Source organism: Leptonotus elevatus, chromosome 1, assembly GCF_054856555.1.
Source record: "Leptonotus elevatus isolate MCC_2025b chromosome 1, RoL_Lele_1.0, whole genome shotgun sequence".
Classification (NCBI taxonomy): domain Eukaryota; kingdom Metazoa; phylum Chordata; class Actinopteri; order Syngnathiformes; family Syngnathidae; genus Leptonotus; species Leptonotus elevatus.
In genome coordinates, this window is record NC_141239.1 from 43,284,501 (window position 1) to 43,302,191 (window position 17,691).

Sequence of the window (17,691 nt, forward strand, 5' to 3'; positions counted from 1 at the left end):
GATATATTACCAGCTTCAAAAGACACTTGACAAAGGTTTCAAAGGACATTTACTGCATCTCCATGAGAGTATAACATCACTCATCAATGGGCACGCCTCTTAGGCCCAAAAAATAAAAAGAGGAAAAAAGGTGAGGTAGAAAATGATACGAGCCCTGATATAAGTTCTATTCGAAAAATCTTTCATTACAAAGTCCCATGAGATTTTTGGGCTCTTTTGACCTGCACACATGGACACTTTGCGTCTTAGGATGAGGGTGCGCCACATGGCCATTTTCTTTGATTTGCAACTGGGAGGGAAAACAAGCAGGCCAATTACAGACCCACTTTGAAATCGTTTATGGTAAATATGCGGTTAAATGACACTTAAAACAATAACAAATTATTGTCTGGGGCAATTTTAAACTTAAAGGCATTGTTGTTTTTAATTCCCACAGTTAACCCGATTTTGTTCCCTCTGTAGGATCCAGCACACATTCATTCCACGCAGATTTCCATAAAGATTTCCATAAGAGCAACCGAAAAGCCAGCATGACTTTTTTTTTTGGAGCAATAGTCATCCTGTACTGTACATGCCACAGCGACAATGTCCTCCAGTGATACTTAAAAACAAAAAAACTCCCTACTATCATTTCTGTTTTTTTAAACTATACTGCACATTGCCAGAGCAGCATAAGTGCTTTAACCCTTAATTGTCATAAACAAATCAAATAAAAATACAGCAGACATGAAAGACAGACAGGTTGGTTCATTCAGAGCGTAAAGTACAAAAAGCAGCAGTAGTAGATCAGATACATTAAAAACTTAACAGTACCTGTTTGAAATGCTCATTGGGAATTTTCAGTGCATCCGGCCCAATGGAAAAAATCCGTATAGAGTCGCGTGAAAATGTCAAAATCAGGGTTGCTATTTCATGGTATCACAAAGCAGTTTAATGCATTGTGCTCCCACCTAATTGTGTGAATCAAGGCAGGAAAAAACAATGGAACAAAGCATTTTAAGTTTAATTTAGTTGCAAAAAGTTAGCTAAATGTTTTTATTTGACATGCACTATCCTGTGTGATGTACACTTCGAATGCAAAATATTGGTAAAATTACTGCAGGATAGTGTGTTACTTACCGAGCACTTGTCAGTGCTAATAAGCCATATTATGTCATTGGGGAACAGTCATCATGTATGGCGGACCGATGAGAAAAGTATGGCACACAAGAGTTGAGTGTCAATTTGGAAGTAGAAAAACTATTCAATTGAACATCGTACACACGCTTCTTGAAATTATGATGCAGTTTACGGCAGATGTGGGTACTCCAGCTCCAGAAAGTAAAAAAAACTGTCACAGTTTGGCTTTAGCCACAGGTGCTTCTACTAAAGGAGAACACCTGTGGCCTGGACCTGGAATACCCACATCTGGTTTATGGTACGGTATGGTACGGGACGTTGAAATGACACAAGGAAATAACGCCAAATCGTATTCTAACTAACTGAACTGAACTGCAAGACTTGGTGGAAACATAGGTTGATGTAAAATATCCTATAATGTGTAATGTAACAATCTGGATACAAAATAATATTGGAAAACAACCACGGAAAAGTCAAAGAAATTACTTTTCACAAACTAAATGTTTTCACTAACCCACACTGGCAGATTGAGGCGATTCAATGAATACTTGACCATGGACTAGTGATACCTGAATTACAAAATTACAAGTGGGAAGACCAAACGAAATTTGCCCTCAATGAAAAAATTTTTCCCGTATGGTCTTGCTTTTTCTTTAGTTTTTCTATGTTATGCTTAACTTTCCGAATTGCACCAAGCTCTGACTGTACAGCAAAAGTTCTTACAGTAGGACACCAAAACTGATCCACTTGTAAAGGAAGATATAGATGATGATATGAATTGTTTGTTTGGGATGATAAATTAAATAGGAAAATGTTAGGGCCTTAATCGGCAAACACTTTTACTCAATCTCGCACAAAGCATAGATCTGCAAGGGCATGTTCCAAAGTGAGCCTCGCCAGAAAATATTTATTGTCCATTGGCTGTTAAAGTTCGGCCATGTTTATATGTGGCTGGTCTGATAAGTTTCTGCCACATTCCCAGGGGATCTCAATGTTCCGCAGGATCCCCAGGGCTATGTGCTCTTGCAGGTGTACACCTCCTCTTCACGGACACACGTCTGGCACTCAACATGGCAACACCAGCGCACCTGGCAGTGGCATGAAAGGCTGGTGAAGCGCATGGCCGTGTTGTAGCCGCGGCCACAGCACAGGTTCTGGCAGCTGCTGTCCTTGGCGCATGAGCGTCCGCCCGTGCCCGCTGAGTAGCGCGAGGGCCGGCAAAAGCTGGGCGACTCTTCCAGGTAGACCAGGTCGGTGGTACGCAGGCTCTGGCTGTGGCGACGAGGTCCCGCCAGCTCGCTCTCGCCGGTGGCCACGTTGGTGACGCTGAGAACCCGCATGGCTGTGTCGTAGCGGTACTTGAGCAGCCGGCCCGTGTCGTGGAACGGGGACAGCTGCTTCCAGCAAGTCCGTACGGCGCAAGAGCCGGAAACCCCGTGACACTTGCAGGTGGTCTTGAGGCCGCTCTTTACCGCCTTGGACAGACAGCGCAAGAAGGAGGGGGTAAAAGGAGGGGAAAAAACAGGGAGACGTCAGTTCTCTGGCTTTGATTCATTACCTGTCCTCTTATCTGGGAGGTCTATCTGCACGGAGGCGGACGGTTTCCTGAAGGCGGTCGGCTGCACCTTTTCAGAATGTTTCTGCTCAGCTCAGTGGAAACTTTAACATAATGGATCGAGGGCAACTGTCGTATTTCATTTGGCTCACATCTCTCACTCGGACAGCTTGGGCTTTGTTGCGACGAGTACTGTCTGCCTCGCATGTCTCGTTCCTCAAGCCCGAGGCATGGCGGGATCCATGGCGCAAATGCTGGAATCTCTCCACCTCCCTTTCCCGTCTGCTCCCGCAAACAACTTCAACCAAACCCCCCAAAAACTAGAACATGCGGGGTACCCCTGATTTGTGCGCCTCATCACTCAGCGTCTTGACGAGGGCCAGAGACAGGTCAGATTGCATGGGGGTTAGTCCGACCGGCCCCAGGGTACTTTGGGGTTGAAAAGTTGTGCTCAGTTCCTCCCTCTGCAGGTATGAAACCCTCAGGGGTCTTCTGAGAACTATTACTGAGAGACGGGTGGGTGGCTGGAGGGCCATGCTCTCTTCTCAGACTACATCGGTGTAAAGTGAGGAAGACAGTCAACCCAGATAAGTTAGCTGTCCTTGCTTCTTCCTGTTTTTTTGTTTTGGTTTCTACAGTGAAAGACCCCCGGGGGCTTCTTGTCTATCTCAGAGCGCCACAGTGGTGGTTACCAACATTAGGCGGGATTTATGGTGAGTGCAGTGCTTGCTCGTATATTAAAAAAGAGGCCACAGTTATAATCGCTCCCTCTGCGATATAAGACCTTTAATTTGTACTCAGCCCGCACAGCAAGCTTTATCATGTCTGAGAGCACCTGGCTCTGACTTTTGCTGACTTAAAACCAAGTCTAGTATCCTCTCATGGCACAGATAGAGTCAAGAACAAAAAAATGCAGTTTTTTGTGTCACTGTGTACTCACTCGAATGCCCACATTGATATTGTGGGCGTCCACCTGAGCTCTCAAGTCCTTGCTGACCCTCTTCTGGCTCAGGAACCTCTTGAGGAATTTGGTGCTGTACTTGAGGTTGTCGCCGCATACCCCCCATTGCCACGCCTCCCGGTGCTGAATGCCGGGCGATTCGTCGCAGGTGCAGCGCTCCATGCGGCCTGAGCTGCACGCCTTGGCGAGGGCGTGGGTCAGCGCCGCCGACGACACCGCCAGGAGAAAGGCCGTTTCTTTGAAGGCTGGATGGAACGGACCAGTACAAAAACGTCAGTAAAGTGCAAAAACAGAGTGAGGTGAAGTTTGACTTCGCTCAAGCTCGTTTCCCAGACCTCACACCAATAGAGATTTTTTAATAGGGTGATCTCAATAATAAGGGTGATGCCGCAAAACCAGCAAAAGTCAATGAGTCGAAAGAACCGATTGGAACAGGGTTTCACAATTCCAAATGAAATGCTGTCAAATCCATTCTTATCTGCTGTTTGGAAACAAGCAGTGCAAACACAGGAATGATTAGACTAGACTAGGGAAAGACGATTTTTCTTTTACGACATTATTTTTTTGAATGTGTTTTTTAATTGAATATGTCAGACTTGCATCAATGTCAAAAAAGTCAAAACAATTATGCATGAGTAATGGCAAGCCCAACAGTGACTTTTAGTTATTATTCATACCGACTCTCCTGTTCTCTCTTTTAACTGCGTGAGATGTTTGAGCCAAGTTGCCACATATAGTAACATTGCATAGTAACTTGCTTGGGAAATATTTTTATGGCTACATTCTGCCTGGCAACAAGTCACAGCACAAAGTTAATTTGACTAAGAACCCATTCAGTTCTAATACGAGACCTTCGGGTTCAGGATCATACAGTAGTCTGTAAGTGACAGGAAGTGTGCTATAACCATCTTTGTAAACAAATATAATAAAGTGTAGTTCGGCCTCTAGCTAGCAGATGTCATTGTTAGCGATATGCTTCACGTCATACTTAGCAAGCATTTATTTACCCAGCCTCTTTGGGTTCTCAACTTCTCATCTACCTGGGATCCATGAAGGCAATGCTAAGTGCTAAGCTAACGTGCATTGACTACAGGGACTAGCTTTCCTAAGCTGGTAGTTCTTGCCTTGATGGCAAATGAACCACATTTAGGACATATATGTTGCTAAAGGAGATCTAACTAAATAACACATACATACATGACATACATTGATTGCATTTTTCCTGCACTCTAAAAACAGTCAAAAATAACCCAACTGTGGGTCAAAAATGGACCGATCCTCTACTTGGGTCGATTTGACCCAACTTTGAGTCAAGAAATGGGTGTTTTAGCGTAAAACAACTCATAAATAATCGTCAGATCCTTTACTTGGGTTAAAAAATGGGGTCATTTTGTATAAAACAACCCAGAAAGTTGCGTCAAATTGACCCATAAAGTGGATCGGTCCATTTTTTTTATCCATAATTGGGTTACTTTTGACCCAACTGTTTTTAGAGTGTGAAAATGTTTTTTTTGTTTTTTTATCGTTCATTTATTGGCGAATTTAAGTACTGCGAGTATATTTGTTTAGTGCATTTTGCTCCTTTGCTATACTAAATACTAAAACACTCCAAAAAGCACAACTGCCCTTGAAAAGCTTGAAAGCCCAAATGTTTACAAAATGTTCGCTGTTGTCATGTCATCGTGTCATCCTCCTCTGACCCGTCTCGCCCATGTCACACTCTGTTATTTGCGTCGCTCCCAAGCTATCGGCCCGGCGTGTCTATTTTGATCCAATTAATTATTATTTTGACTAGGACATAGCCTTTTCCCACATGAAAACGGGCAATTGCGCCACCCTTTTCCTCTGGGAATTGGGCGCTTTTCCTGGCGGATAAAAATAACCACACAGGGCTTCAGAAGTCTCCGCCGCCACCACCACCGCCATTTGTTGGCATCCTCACTCCCTCATTACTTCCTTGCTGACCTGTTCATCTGTCCCACATGTTGATATGAATATGGACCACTTCTGTTTGATTCAAGCTCAACTTGCAGCTGCAGTAACTTTTTTTCTTCTTCGCTGATTGATTGGTTAACCATAAAACAGGATAAAGGTTACTAAAGTTTAGTGCAGCATACTACCAAAGTCATGTAAACACATTAAGTAGATCAATACCTTCCAAATACTGTACATGTAGAACTTGAGAATGTATTAATAATTATTGTCAGTCTTTGAATAGCTGTGTTCATGGCACAACAAATTGATGGCCTTTCTGGTGGTGTTTGCAAGCACGTGATTCACCTTAGAAACAGTTATGTATTTCAGGGGACCTGAACACCACAGCCAACCCCATACACCCCCCCATCCCCCACCCCCCAAAAACAAAAAACACACACAAAAAACACCCCCACAACCAGGGAATTTTGACCAAATCAGCCCTCTGCACCAGTTTCACCAATTGAAATGGATTTGGGTGGACATGGGAACAATTAAGTCTCAAGAACCAATACCTGAAATTGAACAGGAAGTCGGCCATGTTAGTTTGAAGTGGCCATTTTGGCTGCACTGCAGATTTTATCCTTTGAAGTTGTCCTACTATTCAATTAAATTAAATTCCCCCCAACCCTGATCCCCTGTCTCCTACCTCTCTTCAGGAGGCTACCCCGACCATCCAGGCTGCAGTTCCAGCGCTCGTTGCGGAACTGGTAGCGACACTCGAGCAGGCTGAGGCGCACCGACTCGCGCAGCGTCTCGGCCAGGCCAGGCTCGCGTCTGCACAGCCTCTTCTGCCGTCGGGACAGCACCATCTGCTCGCACTGTTTCAGGTGGGACTTGCCCGTCGCCGGCTCGTTGGAAAAGTGGCCCGGCAGGAAGACCAGGGGCTCCCGTCCTGTCAGCCTAGACATGAACATAAAGGTAAAAACAAATTAAGAAAAAAACAAAAAAAAAAACAAGACATGCTGAATTACAACAGGTATGCTTGTTAAGTTTTTATTCTCCAGAAACAAAAAAAACAAAAAGTTAACAAGGAAATGCCAAAAACATTTTTAACTGATAATCAGTAGATCATATAAATTTTTGGGGTTTTCATATAAAAATGATATTTTCATTGTGATTATAACATATTTTTTTGTATTACATTGTACTCAATAAATCAGTATAATAAACAAAGTTTAAATATTTTCATAATAATAATAATATTAGATATAAAGGCATTTTAATGATGATGATAAAAATGATCAGTTTGTAAAAATATTTTAATACACTGTAAAAGTAAATGGCGAGAAAAGTGTTTTTGTATTACCCATTTAAAATCAATGAGATTAAATTAAAAGTGTTTAAACATTGTGATATAAAAATATTGTAAAATATATAGTATCCTTCTAATTAGAATCAGTGTCATACAGTTAGATTAAACATTTTCATATCACTGTAGTTTAAACCATTAATGATATACTGATTACAATCACTATCCTAGATTTTGTTGAAATATTTTCACATGATATAGGCTACTGAATAAACGTTTACAGTATTTTTTGTTCGGTTCTTGTCAGTAGCTATAATAAATTAAGTTTGAGCAAATATTTTCATGTGTTAATAATAGCTAACACTATTTTATTTGTTCATTGTACCGACTGTAAATCATTGACAGTTTGTTCAAATTAATTATATATATTTTTTTTAACAACAGATAAATAAATCCCATTTTGTATTACACGTGAGCGATCGCAAGACACTTTACGCATAAAAAGCATTGGAATTAAACCCAGATTCCATGAAATAAAAGAAAACCAAAGAAAGAAACCAAATTGTAACGCAGCAGCAACAAAACTATCCCAAAACAGCAACAACAAGATGCGTGCAGTAAAGACCTGCCCTGAGTGAATAACAATAGTAGGCCTACATCATTTGCGCCAAATCCAATTCAAAATGCACATTCAACACGTGCATTCCTGGTTTTGCGCCTCTGGAAACATTTGGAAGCAACAGGCGAAAAGGTTTGCTGACCCAAAGTAAGCTGCGCTGTGCGACAGGAGGATGCAGAGTACAGCAAGACGCAGTAGGCAGGCGGTCCGCGGGAGCCTGGAGCGCATGGTGCCGGCTCGGTTCTGCTCTTCATCGCGCTGATTCTGCCCAAGGAGAAAGTCCGAGCCGCGGTGGCCGGCGCGCCTCTTTAAGGGAGGGGAGGGAGGAGGGTGACGTGACGTGACGTGACGTGACGTATCGTTCCCACTGCTGTCTTTCTGCACTTTATTAGTTGAGGTGCCCTCCCACAGTCAACGCCACCCAGGTGGATGCAGCTGCGGGGGAGCTCGTTTACCTGCGCACTGCTGCCGCACCCACCGCCTCCTCCTCCGAAGACCACATGCATGTCTCGGTATACAAAACATCAGGGTGAGCCAAGCCGAAAAGTGCGAAAACAAACAAACATAGGCTATGATAATTTTACATACATCTTAAGTGGTGCCAGTCTGCAGGAATGAAAAAAAAAATACATCAATTGCACTGTTGTTAATAATGACAATAGGCTACTTTTCTATAAATTTAAGTGGCGAAATCTGCAGAAAATATGAAATCAATATTTTTAGTTTTTGAAATACATTTCTATGAATCGCTGTGTTGCCAATCTAAAGGAAAATCTAGTAATTTTATTTACGATTTTGTAAGAAAAAAATAAATAAGTATGAATTTTCCATAAGTGGTCGGCTGCCAACCTGCAGAAATTGTTTTTATGTTATAAAATGTAAAAATATTTAATTATGGTCATTAATAATTTTTGATAAATCTAAGTGGTGCCAATCTGCAGAAAATATAAATGGATAAACATTTTTTAAATATATATATATATATATATATTTTTTTGTAAATACTTTATTTATTTTTACTATAACTTCAAGTCGTCCTAATCTACATAATTGATTCTGGAATATTTAAGTGTGCCCCTGGGCAACTTTTTATTTTTATTAATTTTATTTTTACGTTCACGCTTTGTTTATGAATATAAAACTGTGTTTATTCCACGATGACTTGGCCATGTTGATGACAATCGTTTCGAGGAAATTACTCCATCTAGTGGTTTGAAAACACATTTTAGTCCTGAGACTCTCTAACCAGAACATTAGGTACACTTGCACAATGTCAAAGTCAATGCCATATGGAAGATTTTGGACCAGAAAGTTGGATTGAATTCAGGGGGTTATAATATGTAAAATTACTTCTTTTTTTTATGTTTGTAAACAAAACTGTTGGGTCTCTTGAGTCTGGATTGGCTGCCAGAGTCTTCTGATGTACAGGTAACAGGAAGTCAAAATCTTTCGATTTTAGCCTCTGAAATTTCAAATGTGATATGCTGTATTGTATTTCCCCCCCTGATTTCTTTAGTCCTCCGTGGAAGCAATTGGAGTGTATTTGTGTTTTAAGCAAAACTAGACATTCATAGACATCAGCTATGAACATTGTTGCCAATTTTTATGCTAGTGGGGATAAAGTACGGTTCTGAATGGATGGATGGATGGATGGAACACTACGCATGTAGCTGCTCCAATTAAAATTCTCAAACAATTATTTAATAATCTAATTCTGACTTCTTGGGAAAATAAAAGTCCGTTCGCACTTGAGACACGTTGTTGTGCTCAAAATATCATATTCTGTGCTTGTAATGTGCTGTTAGACGCACATTTACTCAAATTGATCCAGGTTGTTCATCAGATGATCGATCCATGCTAGTTACACACAAATATTTTTGCTAGACAACTTTATACTGTACCTGAATAAATATTTGAAAACAAACAGTTCTAAAATACAAAATGCAAAGATATGCCTTTGGCATACCACTAGAGGGAGCCAGCGTATCAGTGGTACACGTCAGGGGTCGTCCAGAAGATTCCCCCCCCCCCCCCCCCCTCCAAGGGCAGCATGCAGACAGATCAGATCAAATGATGTAATCCAATCAATGCCCCTGCAAGTCAGAAACTCACCACTACCCAGGAGGACAATGTCTTGAGTGGTGATCTATTTACTGTTTAACCTGCCTCTCTCTCACACACACACAAAATGGCTCGGATTTATTTACTGTTAATAGCGAGTTGAGTTCATGTCACAAGTCAAAATGGCAGTCGAACTCAGTGAAAGGAAACCCTCCGCTCATTGATAAGCATTGGACTTTGGATGGTTGTAATTTGATTTGTGATGATTATTTTAATTTCAAAGTGTGAACAAATGTTGTTTGATTACTAAAACTATCTGTTATGTATGCTAATCACAATTGTTTTCACCGTGTAAAGGAAACATTTGCGTTGCATTGCATTGGGGAAATATAAAAAATACCCGGATGTTCGGAATTGTCAATAAGTGGATTTTTGGAGGCAGATGTCAGTCATGATTGTGCAAGCACTATTGTTATAGCAACCCCTATTTCAACTACATCAGTACTGTATGTTGATGCAATTACTGCAGATGTCAACTGCATCAATATATTGAGTGGAAAATAGGGGTGGTTAAAAATAGCGATTAATCGATGCATCACAAACCCTCCAATTCAATATCGACTCAGCACGTCTTCTGAATCGATTCACCTCCTGGCCAATGGGGTGCGGCGGTACTCTTTGCATGCGGTTCACGTTGTACCAACCGAGGCTGCAGTCTTCCATACAACGAAATAAAAACAAATCAATCAACCAACCAAGCAGCGACGAGAAGCCAGCGCCTTCAACTTTTATTTTTAATTTGGATTCCGCTGTAATTCCTGAACACAAGACATAGACAAAAGAAGAGCTGGAATGTCAATCTTCTTATTTAAGTAGACATTATTTTGTTACTTCAACACAAAATTTAAGATGATTAATGTGTGTTTTGCCATAGCGTCAAATTCCAGTCCTTGAAGGCTACAGTCATGCATGTATGCAGTATGCTCTGCAGAAACCTGATAACGATCCAGATTTTTTCTTTTTTTTTAAATATATATTCAGCTGTGTTTGAGGAGGGAAACCTCTAAAACATGCAGGACTACAGCCCTCGAGGACCGGAGTTTAACATCTGTGGATTATGCCAGCCGCCAGGGGTTGGAAAACTCAGTACTCAAGGGCCGGAGTCCTGCAGGTTTTAGAGGCTTCCCTCCCCCAACACAGCATATTCAAATGAACAGGAAAATGATCCGGCTTACGCAGAGCTGGCTGATGAGCTGATCATATGATTCAGGCGTGTTGGAGAAGGGAAACATCCAAAACCTGCAGGACTCCGGCCCTCGATGACCGAGTTTGCCAACCCCTGGTTTATGCAATTCTGCTGACTCACTATGCCAGTTACACAAAAACACATTTACACGTATACACTGTACATGTACATACTATACTGTACACATGTATGCGTTTGTTCTTTTTTTTTTCTCTGCAGACCACTCACCCTCCTTCTCTCACTCTGCCTGTATTTCAGGTGGCCAATCCTCCAAAGAGTTGTTACCTTGGAAACGGCACCCTATGTATTTATAGAGAGCCACACTGTAAAAGGAGAGCGGCGGGCAGAGTGCTTCTGTGGGTCCTTTCCTGTAGGTACGGTGTTAGGCCTCTCTAAAACATGGCAATTGTAAGAGAGCATCTGTGGTATGCATCACTCTGGATCAATTTGACCATGGAAGAGAGCGGGATATTATTCCGATAAGATATGCAGCGTCATACTCTGCTTCCCTGGCTTGACCTTTTGGAGGGAACTTTCTGTGAGATGTCACAAATATTCATTTCACAGCACATTAACAATTGTCTTACGAGCCAACAGCAGCCATTTCTGCCAATGGTAACACGCCGTTTGCAACATTAGGCACACTTGCTCCATCGCATATGAAAGCTGTATTAAATAAACACTTAAAGACAATAATGCACTTTATTATTATATATTTTTTTTAACAATAATACTAAAAAAGGATAATTGCTCCTTCCCATGGCATCAAATCATTAGCTCCGTAGCATCAATCAAAAGTGAGCATTATTATTTTTGTAAAGACAGAAGTTTTCATCCACCATTTGTATTTGGATTTTAGAGTAGTGGTGGAAGATAATGGGATTACATTTGAGAGGGGTTTTTACTAGCACAATGATGATTATTTATATATCTGCATGTTTGTCTGTCTTTCTCTCTACCCAGCCATCCAGCTATCCAAGTAAGTATAGTTTCCCTTCTCTTAATCTGCCCTGGATGGCTTTCAGAGTCCATCCATCCATCAGCCTGCAAATGAAGCTCCATACAATTGTTCACCATCAGATCAATATTTCAAGATCAATCGACGGATATTGGGAGTGAATTATTTAGGATAGTGAGTGACTGAGTGAAGGTAAAGCAACAAAAGAGCTAGTAACATTGCACTGTGACTTGCATTTGGTTGGCTTGCAGAAAGCACAGAAGGTGCTCAGCGCCGTGCCTGTCCTTACACCCACGCACGCACGCTCGCACACACACACTAACATACACACACTTACATACACGCTCACACTACGTGGAGTCAGTGAGTCCACAAGTGGCCATATCGCATTGTAAAGGCAAGTCATCTCCAGCCGTTCACGTTGCCATGGCAACACAGGCCTTACCAGGTGATTGGCAGTGGACTTGCGGTTTCACAACATGGCTGAAATGTGTTATAGTCATGACATACATAGTAAATGGCGTTTTAGTTGGCAGTTGGCTTGTCTCATTTCTCAGTTAATGCTTGTTTTGACTCCTTATCTCTCCACAAAGAAAATAAAAAACATCCATAAACCTGCTTCCAGAGCGGCATTACAGCATACAATTTCATGGGGGTTATATTATAATAAATGCATGCTGGGAAATGAAATGACACTTTTGATGGCCTCCATGCAATATGCACCATTTAAGAGCGGCATGTGAAGAGCATTGTTTGAGTGTGATCAGAATAGTGTGTGACATTCAATTCATTTTATATTTGTGTGTGTGTGTGTGTTTTTGAAAAAGAATAAAGATTCTAATAAGATGCCATTCATCCAATAGGTACCTTAGATACATGTAATGATATGCATGTAGGTTCCTTGTCGAATAGCTAGTTTTACCTATGGTATGTTCAAAGAAAAACGGAACAGAATTTATTTGGTTTAAAAATTGCCAATTGTTAGTAATATCTGCATTATGTATTAATCCAACCTCAAATAATCAAAAAATCTTCAATGTAGCCTTATGTTTTCTTAAATGAACTTGATGTAATAATGTCCCATGCCTTAAATTATTATTATTATTATTATTATTATTATCATCACGTTTTCAAGATTATTTGGGTAGGAAATGTTCAGGATGTCATTTTTTTAAGACAATTACATTTGTTATTAATATTTGATATGTAAAGGACCTTTGCTTTGACTGGGTAGCTGTTCTACATAATTTAAAGTGGAAAACAGCTTTCCTCTGATTGGTCGTTGCCAATATGTTGGTCAGTGTCCATTCTTTGATTTGGCGCCGTTGAAATTCAGCGGGCTGTAAGTGGAATTGTAGCCAGTCACGGTGCACTCTGAAGTGGTCACGACAGTGTGATGGCCTGGTCCCTATGGAGGATTTTTTTTCTTTTTTTTTCCACCTCAATGGTGATGCCCGTCGACCCCACAGCTGCCCAGCGAGCACACTGAGGCAGACTGAAAAATGTATTTTTAATGTGTATGAAAGCTTGTAATGTGCCCAAGCGTAGCGCAATTCCGATTCCCAAATTCTTAGGATTTTCTCCAAAAATAAGTTGAAGCAGTTTATTCCTCAACTCCTCTAGAGGCTGGCAGCTGATGCAAAGTTTCAGCATTGCAGAAGATTTTTCCTCTGTTGAGTGGATGTGTAGAAATAAAAAATTGGAGACTGAATTCAAGCAGACCTTTTAAAGGTTATTGCATACAAACGACAAACCATGTAGATGTCAAACTTGACCTATGTCAAACTCATTTTGAGCTAAGTTAGCAATGAAACTATGGACACAATTGGATTTTGATGGCATGGGATCATTACTTTTGGTAGCACCGTGAGCTCGTATGGCTGTATGTGAAATGGAAGTGTCAAATTGTGGGAGTTGGAAGGGTGGTGTCATGTTGGCGTCTTAAAATAGTGTGATTTTCAGTTTCAGTACTGTATCGTTACAGCCCAGAAAAAAAATTGAGATTCGGCGTTGTTCAGCATCCATATTTGGCCTAATTCTTCAGATTATTTGCAATAAAACGTCAAATAAAGCTTCACAAGAGTGCTACATAATGCTATGTGTGTTTGGTGTCTGTTTACTTTACATCGCATGAAATGGACCAATAAAAAGCGCCTCAGCTGGGGCGTAAGCGAACTAAAAGCCTCGAAATACAGCAACATTTTCTTCTTGTTAGCCACCTAATTATGAAGTTAATCATGTTTTATCACAGGGAAATGTTCATAGCTCTGCTGCATTTGCTCATGACCCACTGGAATGCTCGCTAGATGCGCCCTTAAGGGTTATTGCTGGTAATTTATGTCTGATACCTCCCAAGTTAAACACAAGCCAGTGAATGCAACAATTGAATGTAAGAACTATCATTGCAGGGATATTTTGGCGTGGCCTACTTTTTGGTGGACGGTCCGTGCCTATGGAACAGCCGGACGTGCTGGACAAACTGGTATGTGTTGTGTAATTGATGCGCAGCGTGAGCATCCATTATTTATCCGTTCTCGTCATGAACAGGCTTCGCATCCGCTTTTATCTTTCCATCTCCTGACATTTTGTTTTCTCCTCTGCCTCGGTCGCCGTCTATTACTTTCAATCGCTACGCACGCATACGCGGCAAACAAACAAAATAGGTGCCGCTCACTTATGGTTTATTGATATTTGCCAACAGTTTCACACCATTTGACACTTATAGCACATCACCTACAGCTGTATAAAAAAGCCATTATTGTAACAATCATAATGTATACTTTCAGATATGGATATTTTGATACCGCTCTGAAGTGATGCGGAATAATGCTAGGGTGGCTTGGTTGCCCCTTTTTGCGTTAGCGCCTTTTAAACGGAAACCAGCGAGTTGGGATATTTCAGTGCGCGTTCATACAATGACACAACATACCATAATCAAGCAGTAGTGATTTAATTGAAATAGAGTTGAATTTGTTCTGGCACTGTGCTCATAACTCAAAACACTGGTATCTCAAATCATCTTTTCCTACTGATGTGCATAATAATGCCATTACAGTTCTTCAAAGAACGCTGAAACGGTAAATATGTATTTGACGAAATATGGCATTTTCCCTCCAAAACCCAACAAACAAAAAGTATTAATAACTATTGAAAAAAAATTATGGAAAAAGTATCATCAAAGTAGTAACTCTCAAAAACAAAATGTGTTTTTTTTAATAAGGATAAATAGTACTCGATAATATTGTACTTTATTAAAAAAGAAAAGAAAAGATATAACATAATGAAAATTAATTTGCCCCCAAAACACATATAAACACATTCTATTTTAAATATTGCCATGTTCCCCAAAAGCTATTTATACGTTTTTTAAAAATATATATTTTTTTTAATGCTAGAGCATACAGAAGGCTTTGATCCAGCCTCTGACCTAAAAAAGGTCGCTTAAAGAAATAGTAGTTTCTACAAAAAAACGGCCAGCAGGTGGCAGCCGAATATAAGAGATCAATGAGGGCAATGTTGCAACAAGGCATTTTCCCGAGTGTTTTCACCAGGTTTGTGAATAATGATGAAACTTAACTGTCAAAATCCAGTAAAACACTTGGGAGTGAAGGGGGTTGCTTCAGTGAAAATGGCTGGGAGTGAATGAGTTAAATACAGTACACTTGACTGTAAAAAATGAAACAGTTTGTGCATTATGATTTAAGTCTGCAATTCTGTTAATTGTGATATTGAGACTAGCGATGCTAACTGATGGCATTTCAATGGTGTTGTGCATTCTGGTATCATTAAGCTAAATAGAAACTATGCTGATTTAAATTAACATGTAATTCTCGTCTTTTTTAAATTTTTACATTTAGCGTTTCAGTCAGCTTCAAGTGATGTCATGAAATGGTGAGCGTAGGAGAGGGTGGACCCAAATGTGGGGACACAAAGCAGGGAGAGAGGAAGTTAAAACTAGGTGAGAAACTTTATTGAAACAGGAAGGGACGGGTGAGTAGACGAGGGCAGAACGTGGAGAACCTTGCAGGAACGTGGAAAACCTAACGGGGACGTGGTCGACAGGACTGAGACAAAGATGACTTTACTGACTGAGACGTGACGACTATACTAAAACGCGGATGACTTACTAAGACGGGGGTTTAGCATAATGCGATGAAAAACACTGACTCCCACACGAGAACGACACATGACTTTGACATCAATACCTGACATAGACAATGATCCAACACTGACTAGACAAAGACAACAGACTAAGGCCCCGTCCAGACGGAAGCAAAGCCGGCTTCGTTCCTCAAAAAAGAAGACGAACACTTTTTTTCTAACTTTATTGCAATCGACAGAACAAACATGGCTTTGCATGTATCAAAACAACATGAAAACACAGGAGAAGTGACAATGGCGGGCGATTGAAGTACAACACCGCTTGTTGAACGTGGGAATAAAGAAGCAAAATATTTTGCTGCAAAAGCATAAGCAAGCTTAGGAGGCTGCGCAAAACGCCTAACACGCGGCTAGCCGCCATTGTTGTTGACAGACTGACGGTTCGCGCGCAGTCACGCGAGAATTGCCGCATACATCATCAATGTGCGACAATGCGTCGCCATTGAGCTGCGACCATTACGTCATCACATATTTTGTCCAGACGGACGCGTACGGGGCGCGTTTTGAAATCTTTCCATTCTGGAGCCCGGTTTCAAAAGTGATCGGTTTCAAACTCCGAAACCGCGTCATCGTGTGGACGAACGGCTTAAACGGTAGGAAACTTGTGAGGATGCATTGAAACTGGCTTTCATGTGGACGGGGCCTAAATACACTAATGAGAAACACCTGGGAAACACAATAGGGTGAGGGCACTGATTGGTCAAACACACTGGGAAGGGGAAAGACACACAGGTGGACGTAATCAGACATAACGAGACAGGGGAAACACACAGGAACCCCCCCCCCCCCGCATTTTTTTGCTAAACAAACTACTGCTTATTAATAAATTAGTTAAACAACATCAGCGCCCACGTCTGGTGTGACGGATGACAGTGACTATGGGGTGGGAGCATCAACACCCACATCCCATCTTCCCGGCATTCACCTTTTACGCAGGAAGGCACTGATATTACCTGCGAAGGCAGAAAATTGCCATTGTGTCATTTTGTTTTCTTCGAAATGCTGATGTAGCGTTTGCCACGCTCTGATTATATTGAGTTGTAATAACCAATTGATTACTTGCGACCACGCACACACTCATCCCGCCATGCAATGGTTGCCATGCCGATTCAAAGCCAGATTGCCTTCGGTTCCCGACGTAGCCTCATCATTAGTTGGTGTTGTCACTCGAGGGATATTTCGAGCATTTTGCTCTCTGTTTTTCTCCCTTAAGCACCAACATTCTTCAACAGCTATTCCTGTTACAAATATTGCTTGTAATATTCCCTCCTCCTACTCACATATATATATATATATATATATACACAGTAGTTAGAGTAGATAATTTAATTTAATAATTTGTCACTTTTCGGGTAGAAACCTTGTACATGTCAAAATATTGTCAATTTAATATTTTTTTCAATAATCAATATAGGGCTGTTAAGTGTATAGTTTTGAGTTGAAGACTTTCTATGTCATGTCGACAATATGTTAATTACTCACCTCACCCATGTCAACGTGGTGGCAGGGTTGCCCTCCCGTGCTAACATTTAATAGAATCCTTTCATTTGGATCAATGTGGACCTGAGTGACCAGATTTTGGTGTGACACCTCACCTTCATTTGAGTTCTTCCTGACCACCGCTGCTTTCAGCTCACTGACCATTGTGCGTTGGCACCCACAGTGGCGCCTGTGTCTTTAAGAGAGAAAGTACAATGTTTAATGTGGAAGCTGAGGGGAGACAGTGAGAGAGGAACGTGTGAATTTATCAACATTTGTGCTTCCTTTCGCAAGCTGTGTGCCGAG

General features: G+C 41.1%; 1 protein-coding gene across 1 annotated transcript; it reads right to left on the reverse strand.

Annotated features, from left to right (window-relative positions):
* Positions 1-7,743, reverse strand: wnt9b (wingless-type MMTV integration site family, member 9B). Its single transcript, XM_086062574.1, has 4 exons — positions 7,623-7,743; positions 6,259-6,512; positions 3,615-3,880; positions 1-2,594 (listed from the first exon to the last, which is right to left on the reverse strand). The coding sequence occupies exons 1-4, from the start codon at positions 7,706-7,708 to the stop codon at positions 2,133-2,135; spliced, it is 1,068 nt and encodes a 355-aa protein (XP_085918700.1). The 5' UTR covers positions 7,709-7,743; the 3' UTR covers positions 1-2,132.
* Positions 7,744-17,691: the final 9,948 nt, after the last annotated feature.